At 46.0% G+C, this 13,898-nt stretch overlaps 1 protein-coding gene across 1 annotated transcript; it reads left to right on the top strand.

Moving 5' to 3' along the window:
• The first annotated feature begins 283 nt into the window (after window positions 1-283).
• Window positions 284-7,016, top strand: LOC144141418 (P2X purinoceptor 7-like). The gene is made up of 4 exons (XM_077672987.1): window positions 284-816; window positions 1,505-1,720; window positions 2,251-2,410; window positions 6,258-7,016. Exons 1-4 carry the CDS (start codon window positions 551-553, stop codon window positions 6,273-6,275), a joined length of 660 nt encoding a protein of 219 aa, XP_077529113.1. The 5' UTR covers window positions 284-550; the 3' UTR covers window positions 6,276-7,016.
• The last annotated feature ends 6,882 nt before the right edge of the window (window positions 7,017-13,898 follow it).

Raw genomic sequence — 13,898 nt, 5'->3', positions numbered from 1 at the left:
GCGTGCGGAGGATCGTCGGAGTATGACCCGCACCGCAAGCTCCACTGCAGACCACGCTGCACCTGCCGGCGGATTGCGTGAATAGCCATGACATGCCTGTGACGGCCCAGCTGTCCGGGGCTTCTTCCTCTGGCCAGCCAAGCAGCTGGAAAACCGGTCGAGCTCTGCTGCGAACGCTCCACCCATTTTCTGCCCCGCGCGCGCATAGAGCTTGCGCGCAGGCTTGCTCCCGAGCTCGTGAAAGACCTGCCACTCGCTGGATGGCTGCAACGTCATTTTAGAGGGACACTGAAGTGTTATGTAAACATTGCGGGATTACTAGCGCAAATTGTAGTCCGGAGTCCCCAGGCCATGTTTCGACCACTCTGAGCGCGTTTACGCGATTTTATTTAGTAGAAAAATTAATTGGAAAATGCTGTCCTCCTCTCTTTACGCTCGCCCATTTTCTGTGGCGTTTTCGTGTGACGTCAGGAGGGGATGAGCTGGCAATTGGCTGCACGGCTTTGGATTCACTGCGCGTCTTCGGCGGCTGCTCCGTCCGCTCGTAAATATGGCGTCGTCCGACAGCTGTGGTGCCTCTTCGTCCACGGAGACAGACAACGAAGACATTGCCAAAGAATTCGGGCTGGAATTCAGCAATTTTAGCGAACTTGAGCGCCGAACGTTGCTGCGCTGGCGGAGGATGGGCCTGAGGCCTTACGAGGATGACCCTCCAGCTACGAGTCCGGAAAGGTCTCCGGCGGGAAGCAGCCCGCAGCTGGCTGTCGCCGACGACGCGCCAGCGGCGATCCCACCACGCCGGCAGAGCACGGATTGGTAAGTCTACTTCTGTCATTATGCGGTACGCACAACCTCGTTTAAACGGTGGGCGACAAGTAGCGGCGGAGCTTGTTGCTTTGGTTTGCGCAGGCTTTGCAGCGCGCGCACGGCACCGACTACCCGAGCCCAATGTTTTGAGTTGAAACCGAGCGAGACACGGCCAATAAACTTGACGTCACACCCACACTTGTTAGAAAACACAGGAAAATACGGGGAAGAGTGGAGGTGATACATTGCGTTGATCGAGCTGCGAGCCTGTTTGGTTCTTCAAGACGTAAACAATGTAGGTGCGGCAGGCGCCTCGTAGGAGTTGTGAAATCCCCCCTCCCTTACCCCGAGACCAGAGACTATGTTAATTCCCTGCGAGGCCACATACGCGCATTTCACCTTCAATTTCCACGTATGTGAATGCTATGCCTCTATGAACTCTACGAGAACACACGAGCGTCGTCATATGCGTGCCGTTGTCGTGAAGCTCGGCAACAGCGTCGTCGCTGGCGCGCGGCTGCCGTACTCGCTCGCTGGCGCGCGGCCCGAACTTTCTCACCGTTTCCTGCCGTTGCAAACTGTTTTCTCCCCACTGCGCTTTGTAAATTCTCATCTGCTTAACTACACCTCCTGCGCGCTCACCTCTTGCCTACTTTTCCTCCAACACAACGAGGCGCCAGGTGATTTTTTTTTCCAGGTGCCAGTGCGGCCACTGCACCGTTCTCGCCAACTTCGAGGAGCGCGAGTGCTTGTGCTGCCGTGAACTGGGCCATGTGGTGACGGCGCTTTCACCCGCAGGCTGCATTATGGAGCACGCGGATTTCCGAACTGTGTGCTTAAACACTGCAGTCCTGCGGGTGGCCTATTTCGAACTCCGGGCCAGGGGATACCCCATGAGCGACGACATCCACAAGTAACTTGGCCTCATTAATTTATTGGTTCAGTTTGCAAAACGTGAGCAGCAGTGCCGATGCTGCTATCTATGCATGCAGTCTCTTTCTTTATCCCCCATTCGTGTTTTCGCATTTAATAGAAAGTACTGACACAGCCGTTTTTTCTGGGGCTGTATGCGTGGCACAAACTGTGTTCACCTTTAGTCGACAAAAAAAAGAGGACCATTATGCCATATATGCTCTTATGCCGTATCTGGTTTGAACCAAGAACTCGCCTGTAATGTTGGATCTGCTCTGACAGAAAAATTGAACTGTTAATGCCCTCTAATATTGTACTCTTGGACAGCAACCCTGCTGTGGCGCACCTTCTGAGACAATGTGGTAGACTGCATGCAAGAACACGTGTCTAAGCAGTGTAGGTGCAGATTGTTATTTAGCTAGCAGCTCCACCCTCTTGTGCACTGCTTGCAGTGTGCAGGTGCCTTTTCTCCACTCACTAAGTTGCTCATTTGGCCAAAGTTGACCCCAAATGCATGCACACTCGCTGCAGGAGGTACCGGTACACGGCTTACCGGCAGTTTGTGCGGTGGCTGTGGGGATGGCTCGGGGAAGGTAACCGCCTTGTCTTGCCCTCATGCGTAGTGGCAAAGATTCGGCATACCTTCCCCACGGAAACACCCACTGGATTCAGATATCCAGAATACGAGCAGGTAGGAAAATAATGTTTATATTAAGAAGAAAAGGAAGTTTTAGTGTGCGTGCATGTTTGCGTGTGTGAGTGAGTGTAACCTCTTTCCACAGCTCTGCAGAATTCAATCCTGCACTTCGTGAAGTTCAAGAAAAGATATTGCTTTGTTTTTGTTTTTTTTTGTTACAAGGAACTCAAGAAACAAATGTATTAATGTAACCACATACATATTCATTGATGCATGCACGCACGCGTGTATATGTTTGCATGCATGCACACATGTACAGGTTGGCATGCACGTAGTGAGCACACTGCAATATCTACTACATTAACTGTAAATTGAAAGAAGCCTGCCAAAGGCTTATGGTGGCATTACTATTGTCCATCTGGTTCCAGAAATATTGTACATTTGGGCAGGGTGTGAGAACGACATGTTTTGGTTTACGTTTCTCTTTTATTCCACAACTAGAAGTCCTGTTTCAGTTCAGCTCTGGAACAAGAAAATAATAGCTCGTTACAGTTCATAACAGTTCGTGTGCACAAGAAAAATTGAGATTTATGAAATCACGTTAAAAATCATTCAGAAATTTGAAATGATGCTAAAAAGGTTAAGTGATGCGTATTAATTTGTTGTAAATACTTTAAATAGCTCAACTGCACGCAAAAAATCCAAGGATTTGATGACCGAGCTGTAAATGACGCTCGAAGTTTCTATCCTGGGCCTTAGAAACTAAGTGGTGACAGTCCTCAACCCAGGTTTTATTGCGAGGCTGTTGCAGATGAAAAATCCGCGAACATTATTTGTTCTGGGTTGCCCCATGTTAGATGTAAACACTCCAAGTTTTTAGAGAACCAGTGTGATGCGCGCTTGCGCTCCATTCTTGAGTACGCTGCCTTGGTCTGGACCCGAACACAAAAATTCTTATGAATAAGTTTGAGGCAAATCAAAATCTGTCTGTGCAGTTACTAAATCATATAGTTGTGATATTATCGTTACAAGTTAAAGATACTTCGTCTAATAGAACACTTTAAAACTCCTGTGGTTAACCTTAAAACGGATTGTATAAAAACAGATATCAAAGAACCAACATCAGTGCCGTAAGCCAGGAAATTAAAAGTGAATCCTGGAATACCTGAATTTGCCGCTCAGACCAAAAACAAAAGTCTTCAGTTTTGCCCCTGAACGAAATAGTAAAGAGCGTTTCATTTTCGTTCTCGTTCTTGCCAAAAATATTGTTTTTTTTTCATTTTGCGGTTCCGGTTTTCGTTTCGTTCTGACACCCGGTGTTTGGACGCTCATCTGCATCAGCATGGTGATTTGCTAAGTTAGACCTGAGTGCACCCCCCATGACCTACAACTAGTCATCCACTGGCACATCACAAACGGGCACACGACTAAGTGGCAGATTGCAAAATAAAAGAAATAACGTGTAAAAAACAAATGGGCCTGAATTAATAGATTGCAGTGCCATGAATACTGATACTGCTACTGCTTACAGGATGAGCAATTTACTGATAGTGTTGAAAATCTGAACAGTACGGAAACAGGTATCATCTGCCATGCTTAATTACGCACTGTGATGTGTCCCATAAAACTGCAAATGCACGCACTGGGTTGGTAGAGCTTCTCAAAGCGTTTGTTTTGAAGCTGGAGTGGAAGCTTCACTTCTGGTAGTAGGCATTGTTTCAGTATAGTTTTCAATCAGATGCCTTGCCTTGGTGTTCAATAACTAAAAAGATGTGTGGCTGAATGAGAAAGGTATTGCCCCTACTTATGGCCAGCTTGTATACATATGCATGTGAAGATGTTTATGTAAATACACACCCACACGAATGCACATATCACAGCCAGCCCCCAGTCTTGCCAGCTGCATGGTTATTTTCTACATCTAAATAACACTCCATGGGGCTGCTGTGGAAGCACTCAAGTGTTGCTAGCGCTGCTCACTTTGTTGTGTGCTATTCACATCACAATAAATGGAAGAGAAATAGACAGAAATGCTGGCTTTATTGTTTGTAAGCAAACTGACAAAAAATCAAAAATTTTGTGTATTCTACACGCCAAGCGTACAGATGGGCAATGGGGTGTGCTGGAACAACGTGGAAATATTTAATGTGCTCCAAAATAGCTCACTTGTGTTTGCAGTTTTGACAGCTATCACAAAAACGGCCACTGCAGCTGAGATCAAGCAAGTGTCCTGCTGACAGGCCATTTTTTGTTGTCAAACAAAAGCTGAGTAGTCTTTCTGGAAGCGTATGCGCTGCTGTGCTGCAATGAGCTTTGTCGGTAGCCGTTCTTCTGCGCTGGGAGCAAAAGACGGCGGCATTGGTGGCTCCACTTGGGCAAGGGCTTCCTTGAAGGATGGTAGGGCTTCGCAACGCTCCAACACTCCTGACTGCAGTTCACACACATACCCTGAAAGCGAAGGGAAACATTGATGAACAAACGCCCACTTTATTGTGATTAGCAATGACTCCTAGGCTAAAAGCAAGCAGCTCCATATTGTTGGGAAAGTCGGTGTACGGATACAATATGCAAGCTGTTTGTAACAATTACTGCTTCATTGTTGATTAGCCATTTGGTTCTGCATGTGTTTTCGTGAAAACATACTGAGGGAAATAACTCAAATTGATAAAAGGAAATAAGTCAAATTAATAAAATTTTATTTATTTCTATTTATTTCAATTGCTTACGTCCAACACTACAAAAACCTTGTCCGAAGCCTTATGTCCTTTGTGCATATGCATCGAAATCGGTTGTCAGTATATCTAACTATAAGCAGCCTGTCAAGTTTCTTTCGTTGTACACGCACATTGCAGCTTTCAAGATACCTGAAGCTAGGAAAGCTGGATTAAAAAATTCCCTTGACTATGTCAATTTTGACAATCCCTGATGCTTCAGCTATGTGACATCTAGAAAGATGGCCAGAAATGAGAATGAATTGATGTGGGAGGAGTAGAAACCCAAGACAGTGGTTTTTGTAATGCTGTTTTTTTAATACTAAATATTACTATAATGTGCCTTCATGACTTACATAAAATCAAACACTTCCCTGCTCAGCCCCTCAGGCCAGCCCCATCCGTCTAAAGTAAAAACCGGGTTCTGAAAACTTCATGAACTTATTTCCTCCTTGCAGTGAAAAGTATGCGCAGTCGCCTTAGAGCGTACAATGTAACTGCACTGTGTAACGTGCATCTTACTGTGCTATTATAACAACTGCCTTACAAAAACTTACCAAATGTCGGATCTGTTTTCACTTCGGTTGCCACTGTTGCTCCTCGTCCTTTTGGGGTTTTGACATGTAGCTTCCCTTCCCCTTCAGCGGTCACCGCTTGAGGTCTTTTCGTATTTTCATTGAAGTGCAGCACTGCTATCAAATTTCTGTAAGTAGTTGGGAACACTCAGTGTACAGGTGGGGATTAGAACGCAGTGGTGTTCCAGGTCCCCAACATGATGTTGTTCCTTACCGAGCCTTCATTCCTTCGTAAGTGAATGCCACTGACTTAGTAGCAAAGCCGTTGAGCACACTGTGAAAGCTTTCGATGCTGAAAGTTTGAACTTTTGGTGATAGCTGCCTGATGTCCCGGAGCAGGTAGTGCGCATTGATGATTCCCTCCAATCTTCTGTGTGGAGGAGAACCTAGGGAAAACCACCAGTGAAAAGAAATACAGTTGAACGAAACACCCAGTTGGAGGTGTGGTAATCTATAAGCACCAATGCCTTACCGGCAGTCAGCCATGCGCGGGGTCCAGATGGCTTGTGCAGGCATCGAGTGTAGAGGGTGGAGCTGTGGCCGTGGTGAACGTTGCATGCATGGTTTGCAGCGCTCTTCCACATGGCCACGGCAAAGTCTGCATTGTCTGCGCAGGCACTGGCACAGGCGTAGAGATGGTTGCTGATCGGCTGCACCCACTGACTCAGCTCCTGGCATGTCGCATTCTTGGCTGCGGCTCTCAGCTTCTTCTGCACACCTGTGAAGCAATACAGAGGGTAAAGGCACTCTCCTCCATTTGAAGTTCATGGCTTTGAGTGAATTCTTCAAGAGCGGCATCACTACCTCCAGGCCATCACAACTGCCTACTCCAGCCTAAATGCACAAGCAAACTGTCCAGTGAAACTTTCGCGTGTTTCATCCTAATTTGCTGGTTACTTCTGTTTACTTGACATTTGTTTTAAGATGCTTTGCTAGAGTAGATAGTACTATTTTTAAAGTTTGTGTAATTAGGATCCACTAATATTCCTCTGTGTAAGCTGTACCCAGGGGAGTACCTAAGCCCGTATCCTGTTGGTTTGAGCTCAGAGTTAAGCTTTTGAAATTTGCTCTCTTTGTTTGATTGTGCAAATCAGGGACGTCTATGTGACCTGTTTATAGAGATTTGTTGTGTAAAGCTGTTTGGGCAGTCGATAGTCTTTGTCTCAGAGTTAGCACGCTTGGCGTCCATTAGCATGCCTTTGTTTTATGCAAGCTGTGCCTGGAGGGTTACAATCTTATGTAGTATGAAAGTTTTGAACACTGTGTATGACCGTAAATGCATGCCTTCTCTAAGAGTAGGCTCCATGAGCAGTTGGTAGCGATTATTGTGGCTAAACACAACCTGAATTCGACTGGTTGTCGACATTTCTCATACTTTGTCTTGTGTATACTTTTCTGTGGTGCTTCATGTGCAGGCGTGTCAGTGAGGTCGTGGCACAAAAATGGCCAAGTTTTTTTTTTCTTGGGAACGGGATGCCTGTTGTTGTGCTGTTTCCCATTTACGGCTGTTGTGTTATCATGAGTTGCCATGATGATGAGGAGAAGGAGGAGGAGGAATGCCTCTTACTTGTTTGTTTGCTTACAGCTATGTTGTCGGCTGTAAAATGCATCAAATAAACTTGCCAGCACCATCATTGGCAAAGGCAAACGCATTGGATGAATGCCCTCCGCTTCAACAGAGACGCTCAAACGCGGTGTATTTTTCCCCACCTTTGGAGCTTCCCTGGCTCGTGCCTATATCGTAAGAGGAGTATTTGCACCAGTCCCAGTGTCAGCTGAATCGCTCGTGAACTGCTGAGTTGGTGAACTCGCTCGTGGAGCGATGAACGTCAAAGCGCAAATATGGTCTATTCAGTATAGAAAACATTGTCCAAAAACAAATAAATTAACATCAAAAAAAGGAAAAAAAACACATGCACCATCTGGGATTCGACCTTGCGAACAGTCGTGGTCCGAGATGGCCAGTGCGATGGCCACCTGTTCTGCTTGTTCAGACTTGGCGCATCTCACGCTAGCGGCTGTCCGCAAGACACCGGTCGTGTCAATGACGGCTACCGTGAAGCCGTTCTCCAGATTGGTGTACTCGGCCACGTCCACGTAGCGTGCGAGCCTGTCGTTGGCGTGCAGGTCGATCAGGGCCTTGGTCCTCGCTGTCCTTCTTCCTTTGTTGTGCTCGGGGTTGACGTTCTTGGGTATTGGGTCCACCCGGATGTTGCGCCGGATCTCGTCGGGAACGGGGAGTTTCGTTTCTATTCTGTTTGGGTAACCTATTCCTAGGTCCTCCAGTATCTGCCTCCCGGTCCTGGTTGTGGACAGCTGCTCAAGCTGGGCGGCACGTTGTGCCCCTCCGCTATTTCCTCGAGCGTGTTGTGTATTCCCAGTTGCAGGAGACGGGTGGTGCTCGTTGTTTCGTACAGCCCCAGTGCTGTCTTGTACTCTGCAGATTAGAATGTTTATCTTGTCACGCTCGTACTGCAACCACTTCTGGTAGGCGGCTACGTACGTGACGTGGCTTATGACAAACAAGTGGACGAGCCTGATTAGGCTCTCCTCCCTCATGCGACTTCTTTTGGATTTTACTCGTTTGAGTAGTTGCACTGCGTTTGCTGCTTTCGCCATGAGCCAGGCAATGGTGTCGCCGTTTCTTCCATGCGTTTCTATTACCCTGCCTAGTATTCTGATCTTGCTGACCTTTGGGATTACGTTGCTTCATCTAGTTGTGATATTGATCTCCTCGCATTCTCTTGGGCTGATCTTGGGATTGCGTTTCCTGACGGGAGGATATACCAGGAGTTCCGATTTGCTCGGCGAGCACCACAGTCTGGTGCCTTCAAGTTCATCTTCAATTGCATCGACCGCCACTTATAGTGTGGACTCGATGTGGGCGTCGCTGCCACCTACCACCCACACCGTTATGTCGTCCGCGTAGATTGTACGCCTGGCGTCTTCGATGCTCGCCAGCCTCTCGGCCACTCTATTCATTACTATGTTGAAAAGCATCGGTGAAATGACAGGCCCTTGTGGCGTGCCAGTGCTGCTGAGCTGCTTCTCTTGCGTTTGAAGGTCGCCCGCTCGTAACTCGGCGGTCCTGCCCGTGAGGAAATTTTTGATGTAATTGATAATCCTCCCAGGACGGCACATTCTGCGAATTGTTCGTGGAGCAGTGAACGTTACGGCACAAAAATGGTGAACTCAGCATAAAAAACATCGGCCCAAAACAAAAAATTCAACTTGCGAAAAAAAAAGTACCCTCGGGGATTCGAACTTGCGAATTGCAACAGCACTCCAGACCATTCGGACAGGAGCCAGCGTTGCGGGGGGTGTAAATATGAGGTATATAATGTATAACCACTTCACACTTTTGTTTACTTTTAGCATTTTAAGCAGCTTAGGTGACTATTTGTTGTATAGTGCTCGTGCAGTAAGCGCCCCCCAAATTTCCACAATATCTCCTGTCTGGCAATTGCATTTCTTAAACAGAAAAAGCGTTTACCGATCTGTGGTCGTGCTGCTGACCGCTGTGCTTTTTCACCCACCGCAAAAAAAGTGCTTCCTGCTTCCTAGTTTTACGCTGCAGGGTAAAAGTTTCAGCTGATTTTATTTCCTTAGCACCTAAATTGACTTTGCTGACTCTTATCCCGCCTTCAAGTGGCCTTAGATTTCCCTACTAGCGTACCAGTCAGCAAAGCGTCGCATACGTGTGCTTGTGCACCGCTTGTGTGCACGACCTGGACTTGGAGCTTGATACAGTGTACAAACTAACCAACTAAAGAAAGGCACATTCTTCTATTCACAAACGTGTCCTGGCTTAGTTTCAACTGAGCGAACGAATTGCGACAGCCCATCAGCTGCCGGCAGACTAATAGCTGGGCGGAAAGCCGTGGAGTAGTGCAGTCACGCCAAGTCATTTCCTCCTGATGTCACATGAAAACGCTGCAGAAAATGGGTGAGGATGCTGAGAGGAGGACAGCATTCTCGAATTAACTTTTTTACTAAATAATATTGCGTAGACGTACTCAGAGTGGTCGAAGCATGGCCTATGGACTCCGGACTACAATTTGCACTAGTAATCCCGCAATGTTTACAAATCACTTCAGTGTCCCTTTAACAGCGGGGTGTTGAGTTGTGCAGTGCTGCTGACAAAGGTGCTTTCGTGGTTCCTCTGTGGGTCCACTCATGCATGTGTTCACAGTGCCTTGTGCCAAAATGGTAGACAGTGAATCCATGTTGCAGTGGGAGCTACAAGTTTACGCCTTTTGATAGTTCATTGCAGGTTTTTTTTGTGTGTGTGACATTCAGTGGTGCATGTAGCCTCAGACGTATGTGTTTGTTTCTTTTCCTTATTACGTGCCTCATTCTCGGTTTGCCAAACATACTAGGGCCAATGTTTGTTTTGTGAGCTTAGGTACTGCTGTTCTGTTTCTATCGGTTTTTCTTTACCTCGCTCGTCCTAAAGAGAAACAACAAATGCTATGTTTGTTGAAATTCATCCAGCCTCTGCCTGAACTCCCTCCCTCACACAACCTTGATGCCGGTGCACACATGGGCTGACTGGCCTAGCAAATAGATAACAGTAACTGTGCTGCCTCTGCCCAGTGACAAAGGTCATAACTTGAAAAGGGAAGCTTACTGCGAGGCTGCTTGACAAGCCTGCTTTCTTGAGGGGGACCAGATGGACTGGCCGAATTCAGCTTGCTGCCTGAAATTTTGGAGCTGCTAATAGTTATTGGAACAGAATCCTGGCTTGACAGCAGCATAAATGACGGCGAAATGTTCCCTTTTAAATATTCTGTGTACAGGAGGGATTGCAATTCCCATGGTGGTGGCGTGTTCATCCTTGTTCACGATAGCTTATTAAGCCAAGCTGTGTACATCGAGACAAAATCATGCGAAACTGTCTGGTGCAAGATATTGCTGAAAAATGGTGTCTCTGTTGCCGTGAGCACCTTTTACAGACCACTTGGGTTACGAATTCCTCAGCCTCTATTCCAGCTGAGTAACACATTATTAAGTTTGCAAATGAGTTATGGAATTCTGGGTGGAGACTTTAATTTGCCCGATGCAGAATAGCAGTCCACCACGCCGATACTGCACAATACATCTCTCTTGTACTCAGCCTTTCATGAAATGATCAATGCGCATTCGTTATCCCAACTCATAAAAATGCCCACTCGAATCAGTGCTAGCAGCACAACTTTGATCGATTTATTCTTTTGCAATGACCCTGACCTTGTATCGTCTGGCTCACAATTCCCAGTACCAGTGATAATGACATTACTGCTAACGTAACCTGCGCTGTCAAGAACCACCAGCTTACAGAGCCACACAAAGTGTTCTCTTATAAAAAAGGCAATTACAGCTCGCATAGTTTATCTCTTGGCATGAACAAACAGTGGAATTTCTTTAAAAAAAGATTCTGTCCCTGGCACAAACGTTATTCCTTCACGCATTATCTCAGCCAAGCGCCGCACTGAGAAACCTTGGCTCAACAGGGAACTTCAGTCTTTGATCAACAAAAACTCTGCTGTTTAGAAAGTATTGTAACTTGCCCCAGCCTGAGCTACAATCTAAAATAAAAAAGACTGAGCAAAGTAGTTATGAGAAAAATGCTTCCAATCCGTGTTTAATCTGCAAGCTTACCCCAATACTATGCCGCAAAATTTGAACGGGGATACAGAAATGCAAGAAATAGTAATATATACAAAAAAACGTTCACAAGCTGCTCAATGCACCACATCGATTGTAAATCACCGATGCCACATTCTACCTTGCTGCTAAGCAGGCGCAGCATTTTTCTTGTTTCTGCCGTTGTAGGCACTGCTGACTGCTCCTCATCGTCTGCACAATCAGCTGCGTCGTCCACAGCTATCTCAACAATGCAGGCATTGGACAGCATTCCAGTAACAGGGACATCAGCCTCGCACAGCGTGCGCTCCAAATAAATTTGCCGTTCACGACCGCGTTTGGCAGATACTGAGAGCTTGGCGTTAAAACGGAGACCTTATCAGCTGTCTGTAAAGCTGACTTTGCATTGTATCATCTTTGTCAACATTTCAAGATATTAGTGGTCCCCCAAAAAAGCGTTTCAAGATAAAGGGGAGCTAATTTATGATGCCTATGATAGGCGAGAAAAAGTTTCATCGACGTAACCAATACTTCAAGATATCCAAGTTTGAGTTAACAAAGGATTACTGTATACCTAGTAATTCATTCTCACATCCAGTAATTCCAAGTCTCCGTTCCTGACAGAATGACTGGGCTGAAAATCACAGCTGAATATTTCATGCTCTGTAGCTGTAATGTTGTACCACTCAGTGCAACTCAGTGCACTCGGTGCCGATAGGTTTGGTTCGGACTGCTGTGGCTGCTTTTGAAAGCTAAAAAAAAAACACCAATGTTTATTAGATTTCGGAACATGAAAAAAGTGCGCGCAGTTTAAATTATTCTGCAGCACACAGTAGGGCAGATGTCATAGCGCAGGTGCAACTCTGATAAATACACAATCACTTTAAAACTGGTAGCAGTGCAAGTTTGGCAGACAACTTGCACCTCAGCCGCCACAATCATACCAGAATTACTGACAGCAAAATATATTGGCCGAGTCTTAACAGTACTGGAACCAGGACAGCAACAAACAAACAGAATACCTGAGAAAAACTAATAACTGTACCTTTAGCCACATGCCAGATGTCGAAATAATGTTGGATTCCTGGGCAGTGGTCCCGCAAGTAGGCTCTTATCCCTGGATGTCTGTCAGTTACGAATGCCCCAATCGTAATTGCCTTCTCCTCCAGGAATGCCAGTCCTCTGATGAGAGCCTCCTTTTCCATGTTAGTACTTGCCTGCACTCGATTGTTCTGGAAACAAGTTTCACTTTGACTTCACTTCAGTAGGTATTCGCAAATGCGAGGTTCTTTAAGAACTTGATATTATTTATATGTATCTGAAAAATTCTTTCACAACAGCGCTTCGAATGTCTTAAACGGTTGCAAATGCATATCAGCCGACCTGCAGACAATGAAAAAAAAAACTGCTTAGATTTTCATAAACACACGTGTGGGTAAAAATGGAAAAAGAAATTAGAAAAAAAAATTTGGAAAAAGAATTGAGGCTGCTGTCACTGACATTTGTACCTTTCATGCAGGTAGGTAGGTAGGAAGGTATGTTTGGCTGTAATGCTGGCTAAATGCATTTACAATACCTGAAATGGCTTATTCCTCAAGAGTAAAAAAAGAACTTGATAGACTCAGCAGTAATCACAGACTGGCTCAAAAGTTAAAAAAAAACCTTTTCAGCAAGCAATGCATTTTCATACAGTTGCCCTGATTGCTCAAGTAAGGGGACGAGCCACTCTTTCCCCTTCTGCTTGTTATGTGCACCTTGTAATGTTCTTTGATTTCTACTTACCTCTCGAACTTGCACCTGCTCAGTGTGGATGATTTTTCCCAGACTTTTTGACAGAAAGCTGTATGTGAGGAATTTAGCTGAAAATCCCGGGGAGTCGCAGCGCCCGTCGCCACACAAATCAGTGACTTTGTCTTGGAGGCTGGCAAGTAAAAGAGCTTGGTGCTGGGTCCATACCTGTCAAAGCAATGAAAGAGATCGCAACACAAGTTCACTGTATTGCTTTTTTTCTGTTGAATTTTGCTGCGACATCACAGTGGGTTTTGCCCCTGGTTTTTATGGACTTGTGCAAGATGAATGCATCGGATGCACACAAAAGTAATGTATACGTGTCTCTTTGGCACAGGAGCAACAGTGTTTTTGAGTAGAAGTCATCTGTCAACAATACCCAGGCTAGTCATGGTGCCTGCCATAGTATTTTCCACTTCATAAAAGGTTCACACTTTGTAATCAGTGCCTGAGTGTACGCATCAACTAAAGCATGCACATGCAGGTTAGTGATTGTGATGTATAGCCAGAAAGAGTAAGAAGGTCTGTGCTAGTGAAAGAAGGTATGTTCTAATGAAAAAAAAATTTTGTTTGGACAAAGATGAGCTATTATACTTACGGCATGCACTACTGGCAGTAGGTAGGCCCTCTGGTAGCTGTAGAAGGTCCTGTCCTCAAACACTTGCACTTTCATTGAACGCAGCATCCTCAGGGTTGGGGTCGGGTGCAGTCCAGTGAACAGAATGGCCGCAGAAAGGTCAATGTTCCCTTTGGGCTTTCTTCCCACAAAGGGCTGGCTCGACCACTTCCTCCTGTGCCCAGGGTTATGGCGGCAGCTGGTAGTCGCTGTGATGCAGGTCCCAA

The sequence above is a fragment of the Haemaphysalis longicornis genome, unplaced genomic scaffold (assembly GCF_048455015.1).
Source record: "Haemaphysalis longicornis isolate Haplotype H1 unplaced genomic scaffold, Haemaphysalis longicornis Haplotype H1 scaffold_1, whole genome shotgun sequence".
NCBI classification, from domain to species: domain Eukaryota; kingdom Metazoa; phylum Arthropoda; class Arachnida; order Ixodida; family Ixodidae; genus Haemaphysalis; species Haemaphysalis longicornis.
The sequence above is the reverse complement of the archived record's forward strand: the minus strand, read 5'-3'. Positions and strand labels throughout refer to the sequence as shown.

Excerpts from the sequence above, each read along its gene's own strand:
- LOC144141418 (XM_077672987.1), top strand. The coding sequence starts at position 551 with ATGGCGTCGTCCGACAGCTGTGGTGCCTCTTCGTCCACGGAGACAGAC. Across the intron at positions 817-1,504 it reads CGCCGGCAGAGCACGGATTG|GTGCCAGTGCGGCCACTGCA; the intron begins GTAAGTCTACTT and ends TTTTTTTTCCAG. Across the intron at positions 1,721-2,250 it reads ATGAGCGACGACATCCACAA|GAGGTACCGGTACACGGCTT; the intron begins GTAACTTGGCCT and ends CACTCGCTGCAG.